We start from the raw sequence: 16,832 nt of genomic DNA on the forward strand, positions 1-16,832 counted from the left end.
CCCCCCCCCCCCCCTCTCTCTCTCTCTCTCTCCACAACGGCCAGTACAGTTATGAGACATCGGTCTGCAGCAGCAGCAGCAGCAGAGCAGCAGCAGCAGCAGCAGCAGCAGCAGCAGGTACCACCACCGTGTCAAACCGTTGGGCCAAGTCCACCACTTAGACACACTTCAGTCTTAGAGAGAATCACACTTGAGTTACTTACAACTGTCCTCGGGGGGGGGGGGGGGGGGGGGGGGGGGGGGGTTAAGGTTAGGTTTAGGTGTGCTGCCCCGTGGGAGGTTAGGTTTGGGGTGAGGGTTTGAGATAGGTTGTAGTTGTAGGACTAATGACTGGTCTAACCAATGACTAGTCTAAAACCAAAAACTGTCTAAACTAAGTACTGCACCCGTCCTTGGATCTCTCCTTGTAGATCTATAAGCTTAGTGAGACAGACAGACAGACAGACAGACAGACAGACAGACAGACAGACAGACAGACAGACAGACAGACAGACAGACAGTACACATACATACGTGGTTCTGCGATCACACCCTCACGTCATCGGTGACACGCAAGTTTTAAGTCAATCGGTTTGGACGACGGTACCCAACTTATGCGTGGGACAGACACACGCAAAAACTGTGCGCGCGCGCGTGTGTGTGTGTGTGCGTGCGTGCTTAAGGCACGTCGCTAAGTGCCGTCATTAAGTCCATTAAACAACAAGGGTACAAAACCTGCCTGTAAATGATTATGTGGTCAATCACCCACAGAGTCACTGAGTCAGCGAGAGAGAACAGGGAAGAATTAAAAGCAGTCTGTCAATGATTGCAGCGGTGACTGTGATGTGACGACCATGACGTCCGTCCGTCCATTCATAGCTACCTACAGGCCTGTGAGCAGAGGCCAGCGGTCAGCAGGCCCACTCAGCGGGTCAGTCCTGTGAGCAGAGGCCAGCGGTCAGCAGGTCCACTCAGCGGGTCAGAAGATGAACAGGTTCAGCAGAAACCTAGCTGGCTACAAACACGACGGTACCCAACGGTACAGTACATGATGTGACAGAGATCGGATACTACTCAGTTGCACTAGAAATATGAAATGATAAATGGTGCATTTATATAGCGCCTTTATCCAAGGCGCTTTACAGAGATTGTGCATTACATTCACCCATTCACACACACATTCATACACCAATGGCAGCTGAAACCATGCAAGGCACCAACAAAAACAGTGTCTTGCTCACGGACACGTCGACAGTAACTCTGCGGGAGCCCGGGTTCGAACTGGCAACCTTACGGTTTCCATCCAGGCACTCTACCCCTGAGCCACCGCCGCCAAATAGAAGGGGCACGGTGGCACAGTCGGTAGTGCTGTCGCCTCACAGCTAGAAGGTCCTGGGTTCGATTCCCGCTGGGGGCGGCCGTGGGCGCTGGGGGCGTGTTCCCTCCTCCGCGTCATGCAGTGCCCATACCCGAGGCGGGGTTGGCGAAAGGGCCTTTCTGTGTGGAGTTTGCATGTTCTCCCCCCGTGTCCCCTAGGGAAGGTACCCTCCCAAAAAACATGCAGTAATCCTGGCCAGCCGGGGCGCCCGATGGAGGGGAAAGGAACTGGTTGGAATAACGTGTTCCTTCCACACGCTACGTCTGGCCTGGGGAAACTCCCCCCTGTCAGGTGTAAAGGAGCAACTTGGACACTTATGCATGAAGGAAGCAGTCCGTTGGCGGAGGGTGTGTAGAGGCCAGGATCACATTAGATAATTGACAAAGGGGTGAAAAGCGGGTTACAAAATCGTGGGATGTTATATATATAACATCCCACGATATATTTTAAAGCAATAGAAAATCTACTATAACTGATGCTACGGAGGGACAGCAGTGATCGTAGCTGCTAATGCCCGGCCTGGCCCTGACAGTGTGTCACCGGTTCGACTCCCGGTCCCGGCCTGGCCCTGACAGTGTGTCGCCGGTTCGACTCCCGGTCCCCCGACCTGGCCCTGACAGTGTGTCGCCGGTTCGACTCCCGGTCCCGACGACCTTTTGCTGCTGCCACTCCTCATCTTCCTCTCTCTCTCCCTGTTGCCTGTCAGAATACTGTATCCTGTTGATGTATGATGCTGCTACTGTCCTAAATTGTTTTACTGCAGATTGATTGATTGATTGATTGATTGATTGATATTTCGGTAGACAGGGACATTTTTATTTGGGCTAGTAGTACCAAAGCAAACGGTGAAAACACCAAGAATACAGCGAGAGCACAGTGTGTTTCTGCAGATAAACAGACAGCACCACACCACTCCAGTGGCTGATGAGATAAACAGACAGCACCACACCACTCCAGATAAACAGACAGCACCACACCACTCCAGATAAACAGACAGCACCACACCACTCCCGTGGCTGATGAACAGACAGCACCACACCACTCCAGTGGCTGATGACTGATAAACAGACAGCACCACACCACTCCAGTGGCTGATGACTGATAAACAGACAGCACCACACCACTCCAGTGGCTGATGACTGATAAACAGACAGCACCACACCACTCCAGTGGCTGATGACTGATAAACAGACAGCACCACACCACTTCAGTGGCTGATGACTGATAAACAGACAGCACCACACCACTCCAGTGGCTGATGACTGATAAACAGACAGCACCACACCACTCCAGTGGCTGATGACTGATAAACAGACAGCACCACACCACTTCAGTGGCTGATGACTGATAAACAGACAGCACCACACCACTTCAGTGGCTGATGACTGATAAACAGACAGCACCACACCACTCCAGTGGCTGATGACTGATAAACAGACAGCACCACACCACTCCAGTGGCTGATGACTGATAAACAGACAGCACCACACCACTCCAGTGGCTGATGACTGATAAACAGACAGCACCACACCACTCCAGTGGCTGATGACTGATAAACAGACAGCACCACACCACTCCAGTGGCTGATGACTGATAAACAGACAGCACCACACCACTTCAGTGGCTGATGACTGATAAACAGACAGCACCACACCACTCCAGTGGCTGATGACTGATAAACAGACAGCACCACACCACTCCAGTGGCTGATGACTGATAAACAGACAGCACCACACCACTCCAGTGGCTGATGACTGATAAACAGACAGCACCACGCCACTCCAGTGGCTGATGACTGATAAACAGACAGCACCACACCACTCCAGTGGCTGATGACTGATAAACAGACAGCACCACACCACTCCAGTGGCTGATGACTGATAAACAGACAGCACCACACCACTCCAGTGGCTGATGACTGATAAACAGACAGCACCACACCACTCCAGTGGCTGATGACTGATAAACAGACAGCACCACGCCACTCCAGTGGCTGATGACTGATAAACAGACAGCACCACACCACTCCAGTGGCTGATGACTGATAAACAGACAGCACCACGCCACTCCAGTGGCTGATGACTGATAAACAGACAGCACCACACCACTCCAGTGGCTGATGACTGATAAACAGACAGCACCACACCACTCCAGTGGCTGATGACTGATAAACAGACAGCACCACACCACTCCAGTGGCTGATGACTGATAAACAGACAGCACCACACCACGCCAGTGGCTGATGACTGATAAACAGACAGCACCACACCACTCCAGTGGCTGATGACTGATAAACAGACAGCACCACACCACTCCAGTGGCTGATGACTGATAAACAGACAGCACCACACCACTCCAGTGGCTGATGACTGATAAACAGACAGCACCACACCACGCCAGTGGCTGATGACTGATAAACAGACAGCACCACACCACTCCAGTGGCTGATGACTGATAAACAGACAGCACCACACCACTCCAGTGGCTGATGACTGATAAACAGACAGCACCACACCACGCCAGTGGCTGATGACTGCCGGTATAGAAGGAAATGAGAGCAAAGTTACGTAATATGGCTTTAAGTTAACAACAGAGCTAATTGACTGCTTGCAGATACAACCCATATTCCACATAACTGCTGCCCGGACAAACAGTGGTGTGCACTGTGCAGTGCACCAGATAGAAACAATCAATCAGGTCTATGAAAACAAGCCCGAAAAGAAACGACTACTAGGCTTTATGAGCACTTTACACTATCCCATTTTGACCTGAGATCAGATTCTAAAAATGTCTTCTACATCCTGACAGTTTTCTGAAAAAGCTATGTTTCTATGTCAGTCGTTCTTCGATTTTCCAAAAATTGCAGACCTACAAGCTCGTAGCGCGCCACTCGGTGGCGCGCTATGAGCTTGTAGATCTGCTATTTTTCAATCGCTAAAGCATAACATAATGCTAACACCAAAAGGGGTTCCCACCCAGAAGTGTTCCCTGGCACAAAATGTTTTCACATGGGGATACAATTACACATTAATCTGGGGGTCCTTGTCGTGAAAATGTTTGAAAGCCACGGGTTTGTTTAAACAGCATTTAGGAGACAAGCCCAAATAAGCAACTACACTTTATAAACAAGGACCCCAGAAAATATAAGGCAGACAAGGCAAACACTGGGGTGCACATATCAGACTGTTGTAGTTGCCCGCTATAGAGCGTCGCAGTCCCGCCCCCTACCAGGGCCCAGTCCCGCCCCCTACCAGGGCCCAGTCCCGCCCCCTACCAGGGCCCAGGAAATTATTCTCCGTTCATTTTCCTCATAGACATTTCAGAAAGTATTTATTTAAAGACGTTTACGCCGCGGACAAAGCCAACTCGAGTCGTGACAAATCATGACAACAAACACAATTTTTTGGGCCGAACAAATAATTAGAAAGAAGAAAAAAACGGCAGGTTAAACTTTTTTTTTTGTTTTCCTTCTTTGTAATTATTTGTTTGGTCCAAAATATTGTGTTTATTGTCATGATTTGTCACGACTCGAGTTGGCTTTGTCCGCGGCGTAACCGTCTTTAAATAAATACGTTTTGAAATGTCTATGGGAAAAATGCATTGGGAATCATTTCCTGGGCCTGGCGTCGTCATGACAGGGGCGGGACTGCGACGCTCTATAATACAGGGTTTCTCAAAGTGGGTGCCGGGACGCAAGTCCAGTCCAGTCCAGGGGTGCCTCAGAATACTTTGATTAATATTTGGAATTTATCGATGTCACTTCAGTTTAACATTGACGCCTGGTGCAACCTATACGTTGTTCTACCTTTGATGTCGGCTAATCAGCTAATTTCTATACATGTAGCATCATCATCATCATTTTTCGACCGCGGTTGAGATCATGGATTCCACAATGCTACGCCAGACTTCCCGGTCCTTCATTGCCACCCCCAGTTCCAGTGGTTGCATGCTGAAAATGGCAGATCTACAAGCTCACATGCGCAGCGCAACAAATCAAACAAATTAGGAACAAATTACGACGGCATCAAGGCCCGCCAAAATACATTTTAGTCGACTAAAATGTGTAGATTTAGTCTACTAAAATCTTATGATATTTAGTCGACTAAAACTAGACTAACACTAAAACATTCCAGGTGACTAAAATGTGACTGAAACTAAATGAAAACTATTGAAGAGGCTATGACTAAAACTACAGTATGCTAAAAACAACACTGGCTACCAGAAGTGTCGGGCAGTCAATAACCACACAGCTGTAGGTTCCAGGACAGCTATGCTGCGTTCACACGGTCAGGTGCAACACATACAACTTGATGCAAAGCTACGCAGCGTATTTGTAGCTTTGCATCTTTGTAGTTGAAGTTGAAACCAGCCATTTTTCCCCTTTTTTTAAAGCTTTGTAGCTGTTGTAGCTTTTGCAGCAGCTACAAACGCCAAATGCATCCTTGTATCTTCATGTCGCTGGCTTGGCTTCCATTGAAAATGAATGGTAGACTTAACCCATTCTGTGTTAGCATTATGTTATGCTTTAGCTATTGAAAAATAGCAGATCTACAAACTCATAGCGCGCCACCGAGTGGCGCGCTACGAGCTTGTAGGTCTGCTATTTTTGAAAAATCGAAGAACGACTGACAGAAACATAGCTTTTTCAGCAAACTGTCAGGATGTAGAAGACATTTTTAGAATCTGATCTCAGGTCAAAATGGGTTAAGCAATATTACACGAGAGGGTGTGCATTCGGCTCGTTCTGTTCAGTGCAGAAATGCCATTAATGACAGTAACGCACACCCTCGAGTGTAATATTGCGATTATACAACAGTTGCCCTTAAAACTATAAGATTTCACACACGCATATGCACATGTGAACACAGCATTAGAAGGAACGCTACAACCACACAGTTAGGTTCCGGCAGTCTTCCGGGTGCTTCAAAACGCCACTGAGCAACTGTATCCTTGTATTATATCACTCTATGGGCTACAACCACACAGCTACAGCTAGGTTCCTGGACACAGTGTGTGAAAAGGACATACAATGAGTGCTGGCATTTTCTTCATTTCAACCTGGACACAGTGGACAGCTAGAAGGAACTAAGGCTACAACCAGTAACCACACAACTACAGGCAGCTAGGTTCCTGGACAGCTAGAAGGAACTAAGGCTACAACCAGTAACCACACATGCTACAGCTACAGGTTCCTGGACAGCTAGAAGGAACTAAGGCTACAACCAGTAACCACACAGCTACAGCTACAGGTTCCTGGACAGCTAGAAGGAACTAAGGCTACAACCAGTAACCACACAGCTACAGCTACAGGTTCCTGGACAGCTAGAAGGAACTAAGGCTACAACCAGTAACCACACAGCTACAGCTACAGGTTCCTGGACAGCTAGAAGGAACTAAGGCTACAACCAGTAACCACACAACTACAGGCAGCTAGGTTCCTGGACAGCTAGAAGGAACTAAGGCTACAACCAGTAACCACACATGCTACAGCTACAGGTTCCTGGACAGCTAGAAGGAACTAAGGCTACAACCAGTAGCCACACAGCTACAGCTACAGGTTCCTGGACAGCTAGTAGGAACTAAGGCTACAACCAGTAACCACAGAGCTACAGCTACAGGTTCCTGGACAGCTAGAAGGAACTAAGGCTACAACCAGTAACCACACAGCTACAGGCAGCTAGGTTTCTGGACAGCTAGAAGGAACTATTGGCTACAACCAGTAACCACACAGCTACAGCTACAGGTTCCTGGACAGCTAGAAGGAACTAAGGCTACAACCAGTAGCCACACAGCTACAGCTACAGGTTCCTGGACAGCTAGTAGGAACTAAGGCTACAACCAGTAACCACACAGCTACAGCTACAGGTTCCTGGACAGCTAGAAGGAACTAAGGCTACAACCAGTAACCACACAGCTACAGCTACAGGTTCCTGGACAGCTAGAAGGAACTAAGGCTACAACCAGTAACCCCACAGCTACAGCTACAGGTTCCTGGACAGCTAGAAGGAACTAAGGCTACAACCAGTAACCACACAGCTACAGCTACAGGTTCCTGGACAGCTAGAAGGAACTAATGCTACAACCAGTAACCACACAGCTACAGGCAGCTAGGTTCCTGGACAGCTAGAAGGAACTAAGGCTACAACCAGTAACCCCACAGAGCAGCTACAGGTTCCTGGACAGCTAGAAGGAACTAAGGCTACAACCAGTAACCACACAGCTACAGCTACAGGTTCCTGGACAGCTAGAAGGAACTAAGGCTACAACCAGTAACCACACAGCTACAGCTGCAGGTTCCTGGACAGCTAGTAGGAACTAAGGCTACAACCAGTAACCACACAGGACAGCTACAGGTTCCTGGACAGCTAGAAGGAACTAAGGCTACAACCAGTAACCACACAGCTACAGCTACAGGTTCCTGGACAGCTAGAAGGAACTAAGGCTACAACCAGTAACCACACAGAGCAGCTACAGGTTCCTGGACAGCAAGAAGGAACTAAGGCTACAACCAGTAACCACACAGCTACAGCTACAGGTTCCTGGACAGCTAGAAGGAACTAAGGCTACAACCAGTAACCACACAGCTACAGCTACAGGTTCCTGGACAGCAAGAAGGAACTAAGGCTACAACCAGTAACCACACAGCTACAGCTACAGGTTCCTGGACAGCAAGAAGGAACTAAGGCTACAACCAGTAACCACACAGCTACAGGTTCCTGGACAGCTAGTAGGAACTAAGGCTACAACCAGTAACCACACATGCTACAGCTACAGGTTCCTGGACAGCAAGAAGGAACTAAGGTTACAACCAGTAACCACACAGCTACAGCTACAGGTTCCTGGACAGCAAGAAGGAACTAAGGCTACAACCAGTAACCACACAGCTACAGCTACAGGTTCCTGGACAGCAAGAAGGAACTAAGGCTACAACCAGTAACCACACAGCTACAGCTACAGGTTCCTGGACAGCAAGAAGGAACTAAGGCTACAACCAGTAACCACACAGCTACAGCTACAGGTTCCTGGACAGCAAGAAGGAACTAAGGCTACAACCAGTAACCACACAGCTACAGGTTCCTGGACAGCTAGTAGGAACTAAGGCTACAACCAGTAACCACACATGCTACAGCTACAGGTTCCTGGACAGCAAGAAGGAACTAAGGCTACAACCAGTAACCACACATGCTACAGCTACAGGTTCCTGGACAGCTAGAAGGAACTAAGGCTACAACCAGTAACCACATAGCTACAGCTACGTTAGTTCCTGGACAGCTAGTAGGAACTAAGGCTACAACCACACAGCTACGTTAGTTCCTGGACAGCTAGAAGGAACTAAGGCTACAACCACACAGCTACGTTAGTTCCTGGACAGCTAGTAGGAACTAAGGCTACAACCACACAGCTACGTTAGTTCCTGGACAGCTAGTAGGAAGGATACAACCACACAGCTACGTTAGTTCCTGGACAGCTAGAAGGAACTAAGGCTACAACCACACAGCTACGTTAGTTCCTGGACAGCTAGTAGGAAGGATACAACCACACAGCTACGTTAGTTCCTGGACAGCTAGAAGGAACTAAGGCTACAACCACACAGCTACGTTAGTTCCTGGACAGCTAGAAGGAACTAAGGCTACAACCACACAGCTACGTTAGTTCCTGGACAGCTAGTAGGAAGGATACAACCACACAGCTACAGCTACGTTAGTTCCTGGACAGCTAGGAGGAAGGATACAACCACACAGCTACAGCTACGTTAGTTCCTGGACAGCTAGGAGGAAGGCTACAAGTAACCCACACAGCTACAGTGAGGTGCCTGGACAGCAGAATACCTGGTATTGTATGATAACCAACCACATGAGTCATGTACAGTACAGTAGCACGGTCTGTTGTGCAACTCCATAATGATGTCATTTGTTATACTGTATGGTTGCCTTGTTTCCTGCTCTGCCCTCCCTCCACTAGCTCTGTGTGAGCGTGCGTGTGCATGTGCATGTGCATGTGCGTGCGTGCGTGCGTGCGTGTGTCTGTCTGTCTGTGTGCGTGTATGTGCGTGTGTGTGTGTGTGTGTCTGTATGTGTATGTGTGTGTGTGTGTGTGTGTGTGCGCGTGTGACTGTATGTGTGTGTGCGTGTGTGTGTGTCTGTATGTGTGTGTGTGTGCGTGTGTGTGTGCGTGACTGTATATGTGTGTGTGCGTGTGTGTGTGTGTGTGTGTGTGCGCGTGTGTGTGTGTGTGTGTGTGTGTGTGTGTGTGTGACTGTATATGTGTGTGTGCGTGTGTGTGTGTGTGTGCGTGTGCGTGTGTGACTGTATGTGTGTGTGCGTGTGTGCGTGTGTGTGTGTGTGTGTGTGTGTGTGTGTCTGTATATTTGTGTGTGCGTGTGTGTGCGTGCGTGCGTGTGTGTTGTACATGTGCGCGCGTGCACGTGCTCGCGTGTGTCAATATCATTTTTAGGTTATCGCATTGCAGAAGTATGGCTGTAATGTAACCTGAGCCTGAGGCCAACAGGAAAAGAAACTATTCCAGGACTTATTTCTATTTTAAGAGAACTCATAAATAATCTGACACTATTGTAGCCTATAGTGTGAAACATATATACTGTAAGTGGCATTAGGCGTGTAGGCTAACTGCTGAAAAACACATTTGTATGAACACTAAGACCTTAAAGGACCACTTCACCACTTTTCAACCTATCTTCATATAATAGGTCCTCACTAATAATCATGAAAAAATGGTGCAATTTTTTTCTACTCTGTCTGTCTCATAGGAGGGCTGTGGGCAGTTCAGAAACCGTCTTCCAGTGACATCATCGATGGGGAATACAAGCTAATAAAAACTGCAGGCTTTCTAGTCCTGAAAAGTTGCAATGCAAAAATGGAAGCCATCGTTCTCACGATAATGAAAATCTAAATATTTTTGTAAAAAAATCTTGTTTAAAAAAAACTGCCTAATGATGATGTCACTGGAAGACGGTTTCTAAACTTCCCACAGCCGTCCTATGAGACACAGACTGAGTAGAAAAAAATCGCGCCCTTTTTTAATGATTATTAGTGAGGACCTATTATATGAAGATAGGTTGAAAAGTGGTGAAGTGGTCCTTTAATTTGGTTTTCATTTTAATGCATTTAAAACGTCTAAAACACTGTTTTCTTAAAGGGGAACTTCACCCTCGTTAATGACGTTTAGAAGATTTAGAACACTTTCCTGGGGGTCTTTATGTAATATGTGGTTTTAGATATTTTAGATTTTTAGCAGTGAGCCCAGTGTCTCTGCATGTCATGGACACTGGGCTCACTTATTTCCTGGACTACACGATGTCTCAGGCCCAATCCCAATCGCCTCCCTCAAGCCCTGAACCCTCATTGACTTTAGTGACGTCAGCTGTAAGTGCTTGATGGTGAGGGGCTGCAAGGGCTCCCAATTGTTGTGAAAGGAATGGGACAGCACTTTGAAGATGAGTCATGACACTTGCTTGACACATGCTTGGCCTATTTATACATGTCTATCATGTCTATTTAGTATTTAAGCTGATCGTTTTATTATTAGTTTCATAAATACACTTTCCTGTGTGATAGGGGTTGTAATATTCATATATAATAATATTCATTATAAATTGCATTTTCATTAGTCATTTCTCATCATGTTTCCCTTATTATTATTATTATTGTTATTTAATATATAGCCTTCTATTCCTTCTCCCCAGCTTTGAGAACAGTGAGAAAGCACTATTGTGTTTGTTGACATTCTAACCGCGATACATAACTAATTTGCATACTTAAATGATTGACGTTCGAAGGATCCCCCTCATTCCCCTGGTAACGCTATGAACTGTGGGTAATTTCTTTGCCAAAGTCAGCCAAAGTCAGCATCGATGCTGACTTTGGCAAAGGGCACATAAAGGGGCGGGGCTGAGCCCTGCACTGACTTACCGATTTCAAATGGGACATGATCCCTCAAGCCCTCGCAGACTTCACATGAACGCGCAGCTAAGTCAGTGAGGGCTCATTGAGTCAGCAAGGGAGCGGATTGGGATTGGGCCTCAGTAAAACAGCCCTCCCCCTATCCAAGTGCACCAAAGCATTATGGGAAATGTAGTCCAGGAAGGAAGTGAGCCCTGCAGTGTCCATGACATCAGAGACACTGGGCTCACTGCTAAAATCTAAAAGATCTAAAACCACATATTACACACATAAAGACCCCCAGGAAAGTGTTCTAAATCTTCTAAACGTCATTAACATATAATTTTTTTTGCAAAAGGGTGAAGTGTCCCTTTAATTTTATGCCTGAAAAATCACCTATCAGGAGGAGAGACCACATAAATGCAATGTTGCACACAAAGGTGTCATTCACTGCCGCTTTATTTACATGTACATGTACTTTGTACATAATAGTGGTTTGTATTTGTTGATGAATGCATGATTGTGTTATTGTTATCATGCCATGTTGATGAATTGAACGGGCCTATACATAAGGACCACAATGGAAACTATGTTGTTGTTTTAGCCTTAATGTCTGACTGAATAGCTAAGCCTATACCACGTGCTGATTGTCGTTTTTTGACTAATAAAAGTACTGAATTAATTTAAAAAAGAGAGAGAGAAGACATTTCACCATATAGCCTATATGCTGAAGAGTCATTCTTCTAGGCTGCAGCATCAGCTGGATCTGATGCATGGGAGCTCCAATTATCAATTACACAATTATAATTGCCATTAATTTCAAATTGTGCACGCAGACAGCTGAAGTTTGACTAAAGCTCTCATTAAATTACAGACATGTGGCGCTCATAAGTATCCAGATAACCATTTAACGACATTACAGATACAAAAAATTATAATCATAGATGAAAAATGATTGATGGGAACAAAATTGACCTTTTACGGGACTGTAACTCCAAAGATCAATTATAATATTATAGATGACGTATTTTGTTGTATTTATCTATGATAGTCTTTCTTGATCCGAGGCTAGATTGCTGAAAATGATTGAGAAAACATGTCACCTTTTCACGTGTCAGCCTATATAACTCCGAGACCGAGAATACAGAGCCTATTGGGTCAGAGTCAAGAAGACCGTCATAGATTTATCTTATAAAATACACTTCTCTATCAAAGACTAAGATTGCTGAAAATGGTTGAACAACAATGTCAAAATGTGCATCTGTATGTACGGCGCTCTGTAACTCCCAAAAAAGTGTAGCTATAAATAAAACAGGAACGGAAAAGAAAAGAGAAAGAATTGTGAGTCTTGGTCTATATAGTCAGTGTGTTTTCTCACCTTGTTCCCGAAGGACAGCTCGGGGTATGATGAGAACTGCATGCCCAGCCTGGGGTGCTCTGGAGCGGCCAGGGGTTGAGGAGGAGGTGGGTAAACTCTCACATCCATGGCTCACCACATCCACTTCTCTCTCTCGTGGTTCTATCCTTGTCCTAAATCTATCTATTTCTTACTAAAATCTTCTCACACACGGACGGACGGATCCCTGGCTGGAGTTGGAAAGATCTCTTTCTTTAAAACAGATAAAATAAACCGCGTTCACCAGTTTTTTGAGAGACGTTTCGGTGAAATAAATAAGACGGTGAAGAGTGCGCAAGTGGCGCTCTTATTATTATTATTATGATTATATCCCACACGGAATTGAATGGCTTGACCACAAATAGTACTTAGCCTACATGCGTTTCAGTTCTGTTGCTTAAATTGCCCCTGTATTGTTCGGAATAACAGGAGGATGAAGAACAAACGCGTGCGAAAAGTCCTCTTCTTGTTGTTGTTGTCAGCGATCAGCGCAAAGAGTAAACCAAGTTTTAGTGGATAAATAAATAATCCTCAGTCTGTCTGTCTCTTCGTTTCACACATGAGGATCAAACTTCTCCCCGAGTGTGACTGAATAAGGCTTCTCTTCTGTTGTGTTCTGTTGTGTTGTGTTGTGTCCACTGGACCCCCACACGGTCCACCACGGTCCACTGTTGTTCTGCTCCGGAGAAAAGGACCAACAACAAACAAGGATCCGAGAAGTAGTGACTTTTGTTTTTACGCAAATTACGCCGAGGCGGGTCCCCTGCGGACAAGCATGCATGAATAAAATAAAGTCCGTTCCTCGTTAAGTTGTGAGGTTAAAAGGCGGTAAGTAAGTTGAGTTAGTTCGTCCCCGTTGGGTCTCAGTGTGAGAGTGAGAGACTGTTTGCGGTTCCCACTGTGTCTCTGTTCTCTCTCCGGAGTAGAGAACAGGTCTGCACCATTCATACAAAGACAGGACTCTGAACTTAGGCTCCATCTAGAGGGAGCGCCCGTGTAAGTGCACTTTAGCGTGTGTGTGCGTGTGTGTGTGTGTGTGTGTGTGTGTGTGTGTGTGCGTGCGCGCGTGTGCGTGCGTGTTTTTAATGGGTCCCTTTTTTTCATGGAGGAATTCATGAATAAACTAGAAATGCACTCTGTCGAGGACGAGGTGCCAACTTGCTTGTAAGTACCGGTAGGCCTACTGCTACTAACTAATGTCTATTACAACTGCTGTTCTGTTTTTAGGATCAGTACTTTATTTGGATTTTTTTTTACAAATAAACAGAAAAAACAAACACAAGCAACAATAACAACAACAACAACAGAATATACATATGCATGGCATTATGTATGAACACAAGAACATAATATAAAACAAGGATAGACTACAACTGCTGTTCTAAATCCTTTAGACCCGTTATTGACCTTATACCATATATCTTTGATGAATTGAACAAGGTGGACCCTCTTGTAAACAAGTGTAATGCTTTATTGGGTCGTCCACTCACAGTTAACAGTCTTTGTATTGAGTTGTGCTTGAAATGTACTGTAAGAAGAAATACTGAAGAAATATTTCAATCAATCAATCAAACCAACCTTGAAAGTTTGAGAACCACGGCCTTCGATAATGGCGTACCACGTAGGCACGTACCACGTAGGCACGTACCACGTAGGCACGTACCACGTAGGCACGTACCATGTAGGCACGTACCACGTAGGCACGTACCACGTAGGCACGTACCACGTAGGCACGTACCACGTAGGCACGCACCACGTAGGCACGTACCACGTAGGCACGTACCATGTAGGCACGTACCACGTAGGCACGTACCACGTAGGCACGTACCACGTAGGCACGTACCATGTAGGCACGTACCACGTAGGCACGTACCATGTAGGCACGTACCACGTAGGCACGTACCATGTAGGCACGTACCATGTAGGCACGTACCACGTAGGCACGTACCATGTAGGCACGTACCACGTAGGCACGTACCACGTAGGCACGTACCATGTAGGCACGTACCACGTAGGCACGTACCACGTAGGCACGTACCACGTAGGCACGCACCACGTAGGCACGCACCACGTAGGCACGTACCACGTAGGCACGTACCATGTAGGCACGTACCACGTAGGCACGTACCACGTAGGCACGCACCACGTAGGCACGCACCACGTAGGCACGTACCACGTAGGCACGTACCATGTAGGCACGTACCACGTAGGCACGTACCACGTAGGCACGTACCACGTAGGCACGTACCACCTGCGTTTCTAGGTAGGCTATGTTTTTGTGCATGCACATGATTCTATATTTCTAATGTTCTACACAGTAGCTGTAGGCTTCTGATTCACACTGTAATCTCACTTCTCCCGTGGAAAGGTGATGGCATTCAATGAATGCCATCACCTTTCCATGGGAGACGTGAGATCACACTGCCAGTGGTGGAAAAAGTAGACCTATCACGTGCAACGCAGAAATACTCTGTTACAAGTAAAAGTCAAGCGGCTGAAATGAGTTTTCTTCCGACGGGTGGCTGGCATCTCCCTTTAGAGATAGGGTGAGAAGTTCAGTCACGCGAGGGAGACTCGGAGTAGAGCTGCTGCTTCTTCGCCTGGAAAGGAGCTAGCTTAGGTGGTTCGGGCATCTGGTTAGGATGCCTCTCGAGCGTCTCCCTATAGGGAGGTCTTCGAGGCACGTCCCACTGGGAGGAGGTCCCCGGGGCAGACCAAGGCGCAGTTGGAGGGATTACATCGACTCGCTGGCCTTGGAACGCCTCAGGATCACCCAGGAGGAAGTCACTGATGTTGCTATGGAGAGGAATGTCTGGTGGAGCTGTTGCCCCCACGACTACGGATGTTTTTAATGGGTCCCTTTTTTTCATGGAGGAATTCATGAATAAACTAGAAATGCACTCTGTCGAGGACGAGGTGCCAACTTGCTTGTAAGTACCGGTAGGCCTACTGCTACTAACTAATGTCTATTACAACTGCTGTTCTGTTTTTAGGATCAGTACTTTATTTGGATTTTTTTTTACAAATAAACAGAAAAAACAAACACAAGCAACAATAACAACAACAACAACAGAATATACATATGCATGGCATTATGTATGAACACAAGAACATAATATAAAACAAGGATAGACTACAACTGCTGTTCTAAATCCTTTAGACCCGTTATTGACCTTATACCATATATCTTTGATGAATTGAACAAGGTGGACCCTCTTGTAAACAAGTGTAATGCTTTATTGGGTCGTCCACTCACAGTTAACAGTCTTTGTATTGAGTTGTGCTTGAAATGTACTGTAAGAAGAAATACTGAAGAAATATTTCAATCAATCAATCAAACCAACCTTGAAAGTTTGAGAACCACGGCCTTCGATAATGGCGTACCACGTAGGCACGTACCACGTAGGCACGTACCACGTAGGCACGTACCATGTAGGCACGTACCACGTAGGCACGTACCATGTAGGCACGTACCACGTAGGCACGTACCACGTAGGCACGTACCACGTAGGCACGTACCACGTAGGCACGCACCACGTAGGCACGTACCACGTAGGCACGTACCATGTAGGCACGTACCACGTAGGCACGTACCACGTAGGCACGTACCACGTAGGCACGTACCATGTAGGCACGTACCACGTAGGCACGTACCATGTAGGCACGTACCACGTAGGCACGTACCATGTAGGCACGTACCATGTAGGCACGTACCACGTAGGCACGTACCATGTAGGCACGTACCACGTAGGCACGTACCACGTAGGCACGTACCATGTAGGCACGTACCACGTAGGCACGTACCACGTAGGCACGTACCACGTAGGCACGCACCACGTAGGCACGCACCACGTAGGCACGTACCACGTAGGCACGTACCATGTAGGCACGTACCACGTAGGCACGTACCACGTAGGCACGTACCACGTAGGCACGTACCACCTGCGTTTCTAGGTAGGCTATGTTTTTGTGCATGCACATGATTCTATATTTCTAATGTTCTACACAGTAGCTGTAGGCTTCTGATTCACACTGTAATCTCACTTCTCCCGTGGAAAGGTGATGGCATTCAATGAATGCCATCACCTTTCCATGGGAGACGTGAGATCACACTGCCAGTGGTGGAAAAAGTAGACCTATCACGTGCAACGCAGAAATACTCTGTTACAAGTAAAAGTCA

General features: G+C 46.8%; 1 protein-coding gene across 2 annotated transcripts in view; it reads right to left on the minus strand.

The window, feature by feature from the left end:
* Positions 1-13,610, minus strand: part of tox (thymocyte selection-associated high mobility group box) — a 61,010-nt gene extending 47,400 nt beyond the window's left edge. For both annotated transcript variants that reach the window (XM_079512094.1, XM_079512093.1), the window contains exon 1: positions 12,635-13,610. In XM_079512094.1, coding sequence (XP_079368220.1) covers positions 12,635-12,742 — 108 coding nt within the window. In that variant the 5' untranslated portion in view covers positions 12,743-13,610. The remainder of the gene's footprint in view (positions 1-12,634) is intronic.
* Between the last annotated feature and the right edge of the window lie 3,222 nt (positions 13,611-16,832).

The sequence above is a fragment of the Electrona antarctica genome (assembly GCF_951216825.1).
Source record: "Electrona antarctica genome assembly, chromosome: 1".
NCBI lineage: Eukaryota > Metazoa > Chordata > Actinopteri > Myctophiformes > Myctophidae > Electrona > Electrona antarctica.